The 8,780-nt window shown below is 48.0% G+C and overlaps 1 protein-coding gene and 1 pseudogene across 10 annotated transcripts in view; one reads left to right on the forward strand and one right to left on the reverse strand.

Moving 5' to 3' along the window:
* Positions 1 to 8,167, forward strand: part of SHC3 (SHC adaptor protein 3) — a 305,996-nt gene extending 297,829 nt beyond the window's left edge. For all 9 annotated transcript variants that reach the window (XM_017949968.3, XM_031654810.1, XM_031654811.1 and 6 more), the window contains one exon: positions 385 to 8,167. In XM_017949968.3, the coding sequence (XP_017805457.1) occupies positions 385 to 513 (129 nt within the window). In that variant the 3' untranslated portion in view covers positions 514 to 8,167. The remainder of the gene's footprint in view (positions 1 to 384) is intronic.
* On the reverse strand, positions 5,736 to 6,452 carry LOC103878488 (annotated as a pseudogene). Its single transcript, XR_002517754.2, has one exon. The product of XR_002517754.2 is annotated as an uncharacterized LOC103878488 (transcript).
* Positions 8,168 to 8,780: the final 613 nt, after the last annotated feature.

Below are 8,780 nucleotides of genomic sequence, written 5' to 3' on the forward strand. Positions count from 1 at the left end.
GAGACTGCAGAGCCCAGTGCAGGGTTCCCTCCCAGGGAGGGAGCAGGAGAGACAGGTGAGGTGGCCCTGGTTGGTGAAGGTTGGGGAGGCCATGCCTATAGGACAGTGGGCTGAGACATTCCAGAGCTCAGTCCCAGCGGCCTGGGCTTATGGTTACTGAAAGGTCCTCAGGTAGTTTGGAGGTGAGCCCAACCAATGAAATGGATTGGCCATTGCTAGTGACCAGGGTCTTTGCAGACAGCATCTCTAAAGTGGAGGAAGCCCCTTGTCCCCTCCTCCTTTCCTTCTGGGCCAGTTCAGATGGTCTGGCTGATTCTGAGCAAAGCATGTTCTCTTTTTACTGCCTGTGGGATGTGCTTAACCGTTCCTTTGCTTCATTCATAGATCCGGACGAAGGACAGAGTCTTTGACAGTATCAGCCACCTCATCAACCACCACCTAGAGAGCAGCCTGCCCATCGTCTCTGCGGGGAGTGAGCTGTGCCTCCAGCAGCCAGTGGAGAGGAAGCAGTGACCCAGCCAGCACTGCTCCCAGCACTGTGCACCAGGTCAGGAGGACCTGGAGTGGACTGGAATCGGGGCTGCAGGAACTGGGACAGCTGCCTATGGCTCAGAGCCTTCTTCAAAAGCTTCAAAAGGAAGGCTTCCTTTAAGGTCAAGTTTCATAAACTTGGTTCTGAATTTCTCATATGCATATTAAAGGTGTACATACCTATACATCCTGTACAAAGTATCCCTCTATATTTATATTTTTTAAGACTAAGAAAGATGTAAGACTAATGTTCTGTGCTGTATGTTTTTAATGAAAAAAAATAAGTTTGACTGTAGTTGTCCAGGCAAAAATTTAATTCAACTGACCCATTCCACCGGGAAATGCCACTAGGAAGGTGTAGCCTGCAGTTTTACCTAATAAGCACAATTGGAGGGGAATAGAAGAACAGAATTGTGATGGAATTGCAAGGCGTGCTGCTCAGAGCATGCCTAGCCCTGCACTGAAAGCTATGAGATACTTGTTCTGAGGCATGACTGTGCTTGCTGGTGGGAGCAGACATCCTCCCTTGGCCTCCCTAGGATACCTCCTGTGCTCCCTGCACTGCACTCCACGTGCCTGGGGTGTCCAGCACCAGACGACTCACTGCAGCTTCACTAAAGAACAGGTGGCACTCCAGCTCCTCCGGGTCCTGCTGAGCACCGGACCCCGCCACCCTTGACCCCAGTTGTGCAAGGAGTACTTGGGAATTCATTTCATGCCAAAACGGCACAAAATAAGCTTCACCAACCAAGATCTTGGTTGACGAGTGCTTCCCTGTTCTTGTGCATCTAATGCTAAAATGGGTATTTGTAGAAGGGTGGCTGGGGCAAGTTCCTGGTTTGTATCTCCCTCTAGTCAGTGGTTGACTACAGGCTGCTTGTGGTAGTTGCTAGTAAAGTCCCCCTCCCACCTTATACAATAGGGGAGAAGCCCGTGTGACAGCAAGAGCAGGCACCCATCCCAGAGCTCAGTCCCGGAGACTCAGGCATTGAGGCTTCTGGGGCTGCATGTGCCAGAAACCCAGGAGTCACTGGAATCCATTTGAGGTTCTGCCTCTGGCATGAGGGATGGGGGAAAGGCCTGCTGTCCCAACAAGGTTTCCCAGTCGCTGCAGGGAAGAGCATGTGCCCACCCCCACTCTTTGTCTTGACTCCCTTTCTTCCAGGTAAAATACTGTCATTTCCTGAGGAGTCATTTGGTGTTAGAAAACTGGCAATGTTTAGGGCTTTCAAATACTATCTGGGCTGAGACTGCCCTGTGATTTTCATAGATACCCTTTAAAGAATAGATGGATCTATTTGCTCGTTGGCAGCTTGGCTCTCGTTCTGGTGAGACCCCAACAGGGTACAGCACCCTGTAGGGTACAGGTCAGCAGAACAGAAAGACACCCTAAACATGTTTAGAGTTGGCTAGTGATAAATCTGATCCTGTAAGGAGAGTTACAAGGAGTCTGAAAACTCTGGCAGATAATAATACTGCTAAGCTCTAATGCCAATGGCGTGAGCCCCATTTCTGCCTTGGGGTGTGCGTGTGGCCAGATGGAAGGATAGGTTAGAGCTAATGAGTGAGGATGAGTCAGGGCAGGCCCCAGCCTTCATACATGGCTTTCTAGGGGGGTTTTGCCTTTGAGGGTCCAATGAATTTGAGATGACAGTGAAGTCAGTGTTCTAGAATGTTCTGCAGTGGATTGACACTCTGGATAATGTAGACTGAGCTACTGTTTCCTGAAATGGTTTTGGCTTCAGGCATCATGTGGATACTCTGCTTAGTGATCTAGAAGCAGAGGGCTGCATGGGGATGCTGGCAGCAGCTGCATCAGGCTTCTGCCCCGAGACAGTGTTGACTTGGATGCTCTGAGAGCTGCCCTGCACATCTGTCCTCTGGGAGGCTGGGAGCCCTGGGGAGACACACACAGCTCTGACCCACCTGTGTGTGCATGTGCACCACATAGAAAAATGTGCGAAATGACCTTCTTTCAACATTCGTGCATTCCCCATTTGTGAAAGGTCAAAATGCTATTATAACATTCAGGGACAATAGCAAAGTAGGAAACGCAAATTAGGAACTGTGAATGCTGTAACATTTGATTTACTTTATTTTTCTCTTGGGGGGACTTGAATGGTAATCTGCAGCTTTAGTAGCTCCTGCTGTGAAGTCAGTGTCTAGTTTGATGGTGATAGAAAATATATATAATACTTTTTTTGCATGAGAATCAATTTAAAAATTCAAAGTATTGGAGTCAAATTTTTTCTTTTTAATATTAATTCAAAATATACATTTTAAATCTCAGATTAGAATATTGGTTACACTAGAATAGTGCCAGTGAAGTGAGCAGGCTTCAGACATAGCAGATGGCAGCGATTTTCTAATCTTTGTTCCCTTCCATTTGTAAAGCGGATTAGAGCGCACGTTAGTTATCCCAACTCTTCCCTCCAGCACCATGTGCTGGACCATTCCTGTGAGCCTCACTGACACATGGGGAAACTGAGGCTGGGGCTGGTGCCACACCTTGCTGGAGGCCATGTTGTCATCTGGCTGCAGAGCCCTGCTCACTCAGCATTTCCTGAGCCCTGCTGTGTGCCAGCCTGTGCTTTGAGCTCAGGATTCCAAGGCAAAAGCAGTGGAGCCTCCCCCCTGTCTAGCCTGGGCCCCTCTTCCCCACACTTTCTCAGGCCACATCTCTGCCTGGGCAGGGCAGGGAAGCTGAACAGTGAACGCAGTGGGAACGGCACTATACCTTGCGTTCCAGGGCCTCGGGCTTCTAGGGCACAGTTGCTGCTGCTGTGCTGGGCCACTGTGGCCCTGCAGAGTGCACCTGGGCCCTGCTGCCCCTCCAGTGGGCACCCCCAACACTTAACCCCAGACTCTATGTCTTCTGGGAGTACAAGATGGGGGCCAGCCGTCCTAAAACAGCCCCTCTGCCCTTACTGAGTGGCCCTAGAGACCCCTACCCACCTCCCTTAACCCCACGAAAGAATCAGCTGTGCTTCAAATGACATCTCTGTCGCGCGGAGGCCGGCTGGGCCTCCCATGGGGGTGCTTATTGTGGTTTAACTCAGCTTTGATTCTTGACCTCCAAGGCTGCCACTGAGTAGCTCACTGGAGAATCAGGTGGGGAGGTGAAAAACACCGCAGTCAAATGACTCAATCTTAAATCCTGTGCTTAAGAAACCACTGTTGCTGCTTTTTATATCAGAAGCGCCCAAAGACTGGGCGTCCGCTCAGCCTTGACAAGCGAGCGGCTATTTTGTCAGGCCATCTCTAATGTTGGGATAATGGACAAAGGCCTGATTGGGCCATATATGGCCTTCTTTAGGGCCTCCTGGAGGAGGAGGAGGTCGTGGGGAATTTCTAATGAAGAAAGGAAATGAGAAGCCGTGTGTATAGGTAAAGGCCTAACTTAAAAGGAAGGACAGGCTCAGGGAAGGGTGGATCCTAAAGGACCCATGTGCTGGGGGCATGTGTGTCCAGCCCAGCCGCCATGCCTGGTGCTAGGATTCTGAAAGTGGCCCCCAGCTCCCGAAATAAAGCTTTCCTTTTCAGTAGCATCCGAAACTTGGGTAGCTTCTTTCTATAAGCAATGCTTTAAGATGGACGTCTGGGTCCTCATTTCCTCCAAACTGGCTGCCACCTGAAGGGCAGTCACACATTTCTTTTCTGTTGGGCTGAGCTGGGCAGAAGCCTTGGACTGTAGGCGTTCCTGGGGCAGGGGCAGTGCTGGCCACGAGTAGATACCTCCACCCTGGTACACCCAGAACGGCATGGACTCAGGCGGGTTGCTGGATTTCTCTGAGCCTTGGTGTGCTCTACACCGCAGGGCTATACATGTTCCCAGCTTGAGGGAGTGCTGGGGATTGACAAATACATGAAACATGTAAAGCGCAATGATTTTATAAAATTCTTCATTCCCAATGTGCCCATCAGTTCTCTCTTGCTGGCCCAACTTTGCGTGCTGTCCATAAATCCCTTTCTGTGGACGGTGACAGTAGGATTGGGAGTGAGTAGGAGGATTGTGGAAAGATCGCAAAGAGGTCATTGCAGGACCCAGACAGACCTTGCAGTGGGTTTCAGAGTAATACTCAGGTTCTCCCGTGGAACTTTCAAAGTTGGCTCTAAGACAGATGAAGTGGACAAACTCACTCCTGGACATAGTGCCAACCTAGAACTGTCAGCTCTGCACAGGATCACAGGGCAGGGAGCTCGGCAAGACAGCCCAGCTGGGGGCCCCGCTTTTCAGAAGAGGAAACTGGAGCCATGCAAGGGCCTGGGGATCAACTTAGGAAAGAGCACAGGACTCACAGTCCTGGACCTGTGCGTAAAGCTCACCCCCCGCCCCATGGAAATGGCACGCAGTGCTTCCCTCCCGGGTTCTACATCTGTGCTCCATCTCAAAATGCGTAAAAGCCTGAGTCATTCAGATGCGAGAGGCAGTGTTTCTGTTTCCTCTGTCTTAGTTGGGGTTTCTCCAGAGGGAAACCCTGAGAGAGGACTTGAGGGTATGTAGTTTATTTGAGTGAAGATCCCAGGAGTAGGGCGAGAAGGAAGCTGACGAGGAAGACGTGCATTATCAAGTAAGTTACCATCATGTGCACAACTGGAGCCGAATCCCACTGGGGAACCCTGAGAGACAGAGCTGACACCCCAGAGTTAGCCCAGCAGAGTGGGGAGACGGCTGGGGTGTTTAGTCACCAAGTCTATCACTTATGGAAGGCTGTTTCTGGAAACAGTTTCTGACTGGGCCTGCACACACCTGTACGTGCCTCCCAAGCCGGGGAAGTCCTTGGGCTGAGAGACAGGCGTTCATGACAAGCAGACTCGGATGGAAGGCAGGCATCAGAACCACCCTGCAAGCTGGTTCAGACAAAGATGGCAGGCCCTCCCACCCCCTGGCCCCGCCAAGCTCCTGACTCCCTAGGCCTGGAGTGGGGCCCGAGAATTTGCATTTCAAAAATTCTCGAAGCGATGTTGGTGCAGCTGCTCTGAAGTCTTGACTTTGAGAATCACTCACTAGTGAGAGTTTCCAGCCCTTACCTGTCTCTTATTGATGGCTTTCCCCCCTCTAATTTATAATTATGTTTTCACACCACTTCATGTCACAGATCCCAGGGTCCGTGCTGTGAATTTAAAAGTGGAGAATTAATAAGCATTTATAACTCCATGCAACCATTGCTGGCAGCTTAAATGCCATCTGCCAGCCACAATTTATTTATAATGGGGTTTATACATATTTATAAGTTTGCAAGCAACAAATGCACAGTTTTAAAACTGGCACATTTTATAGCAGCCAGAAAAATTGCAACTTTATACCAGGACTTGTGAATGTGAATTGCATATGTATATACGTACATGCATATACTTACATTGATTAAAAACGGGTCTGCGTCTCTGTACACATGCAGACTGACTCTATGCTGTGCATCTTGGGACTCCTCCCTGGGCTTTGGTTTTACAACTAGCTAGGAAGTCAAACAAACGTGAAGAATTTGGGAATTGGCAGGCTGTGGCATCAGCCATGGAGGATGGTCCTGGATGCTGTAGGATGTGGGATCCAGCACAAAGGGAACAAGAACAGGACATGAGGACCACGGGGGCTGGGGGAACCCACTGTGGGAAACGACAGAGAAGCCAGCAGGGGAAGACGTGGAAAGAAGAAGGTGGAGGCAGAATAAAGATGAGAAGAAGGGAAGAGGAGGCTAAAACAAGCCTAGATTTAGACCTTTGTTCATGCAGCCATGCATAGCTGTCTGAGGCCAGCGGGGAAGGAGGAGAAAGGGAAGGTGTGGTGGAGGAGGCTGTGCTTGTGATGTCATGCTTTGGTGTATTCCCAGGTGCAGCTGCATGTACTTGGCACAGTCTCTTGGGATTTCTGGCCAGCTTCTTGGGCTCATTTGCACATTAGTTAATATGTGGCCAACGCTGTACTGGAATCGTGGGATAGATAAGTGAATGTATGAGGTCTCTGCCTGAGTTTATAACCTAGAAAGAAATAGACACACACACACACAAAGGTGTGGAGTGTGACAAGCCTTAAGGTACCCGTGTGTCCAAGTAAACTAGAACCAACGAGAGCGGAGTGCCCAGGTCAGTCTGGGGACTCTGGAGGCTTCGCACTGCAGGTGTCAGATACTGAGTGTTAGTGGCGTGGAGGAGAGCGCGGAAGGCTCAGGATGGGGAGGGACAGCTGGAGTTGCCACTCTCAGTAGAGATGCTAGAAGGGGCGGGAGGTGATCCCAGCCTCCCTTCTTTCCTCCTCCTGGCTGTCACAGATGTTCTGAATTGATGAATCCCTCCGGCCAAAAACACACAGGTTCCTTCCCTAGGGCTGGAAAAACGGTTCTCGCTGAAAAAGCACCAGGAATAAAATCTCATACAATTTTAGGTGACTATTTTATTGTCTCACCTTGAAATACTGCAGACAGAAAGATGCGCGCACGGGGAGCTGTGGTCCCGAGCTTTGAGGTGATGAATTCCCACTCGTGGTCATTTTTACCATAACCAAAGTTTCTAACCACCAAAATCAAGTGGCAATTAAAACAGGCATTAATGGATAAATCCATCTTTAAATATTAATGGGGTTAATTTTGTTAACAACTATGTGTTGGTTGCAAGTGGAATGTTCTCTGTTCATTTGACTTTTGAATATAACTTGTTCCAGAATATTGTAAAATTAAGTATGTGAATGTTTCTTTGTATTCAGAATTAAACATTTGATGTTAAAATCCCAGGATTAGGAGACAACTCCATGTAAATTTAATGTGTAATAATAAGATAATAACTTTTTAAAAAGCATTTGGATAGCAAATTATACATATTGACAAATGAATATTATTTGAAAGTTGTTTTGTTTCCATTAACTTTTTGTGAAACAAAAAGAATTACTGTAACGGTCTATGTCTTGGCGTATTGCCAATTCACCACTTTCTACTTTGTACTGGAACAGAACTGGCTTTTTGGACGTCCCTGAGGAGTGGAAATACAAAACGAATTTCAAGTTCTCTAATCTTTGTTCTATGACAAAGGATAAAACCTAAGTTATCTGGTCAGTGTTTTGGAGATTTGACAACACAGCAGGTGAAGAGAATTAGCTTAAATTCCCTCCTCCCTTTCGATGAATCCACAGCGATTCCTTCACTCTGTCAGGAAATGGTGTGGTTTCCAAGCATGAGCCCTTCATGATCTGTCTGGTGCATCTCTGTGCTCCTGGGATCGCCAAGTGCAGGCACGGCATCGCATCCCCAAGTGTCATCCTGTGACCCACGAGGGGAAGATGACACGCCCAATTTAGGTAATGCTGCACTTCTTGTTATAATTGGTTATTGGAAAATGTGCCTTTATTATCAGAACAGTGGTGTGCGCATTTCTGATTATGTAGCTAACCTTTGGATATCTGACTTAGATACTAAAAACATTTGGGTGTTGCAGTTTTGCACTTGTAGATACAATTTAAAAGCATGAAATTGGTGATTTAATTAGATGTTTTCTATAAAATGCACCTTGTTACATTTCTGTGAAAGGGTCTTACCAGCGTGGAATAACTGGCTCAAGGGTTGAGAAAAGCAGCCGTTTGCTAAACAGTTAATTGTTTAAAGGACTATACATGTAAGTCTGCAGGCAATAAAGGCTATTGTGAAAAGTATCTTTCATTTGGATGATGGATTCTGTATTGCCTCACTAAAGAGAGGAGGGGAGCTTGAAACTTTTCTCTAGGAAGGAGGTATTGTCCGTGGTTCCCTGGGAGACTTTTAAAAACACAGTTACAACAAAGCCTCGTCCCATCCACCAAGGCTGTGGAATGAAGACGCATCCTGGCAGATGTACTCCTAGAGGACTCACCTTACCTTTTAGCACCAGGGTGGGCAGCTGTGTCCTCACTTGCATTGGGGCATTTCATCATGAGTTGTAACAAGCATCGCTACCAGAACAGCTATGCCGAGCACTGGCCTCCTCTTTACATAGCACGCAGGTCAGAGAGGCTAAAATGGACCGTTTGTATGGGAGAAAGCTAGTGTGCAAGGGTTGGCTCTGACTTATTCTCTCCTGCTGCATAAACAAGAGCAAATGGGGCAGGACAAGAGGTCCCATGTCTTTGAGCTGCCATGGGTCTTACAAATTTCTCCCTACCAAAAGACCATTCTCAAAATAGTATGACCTACCAAACTGGTGTAAATAGCACCCAATGCACCGAAGTTTCATTAAAACACCACCTATGGTAGTGGAGAAGAAGAAGAAAGGGGAAAGATTCTTTGGGG

This window comes from Papio anubis, chromosome 13, assembly GCF_008728515.1.
Source record: "Papio anubis isolate 15944 chromosome 13, Panubis1.0, whole genome shotgun sequence".
Classification (NCBI taxonomy): Eukaryota; Metazoa; Chordata; class Mammalia; order Primates; family Cercopithecidae; genus Papio; species Papio anubis.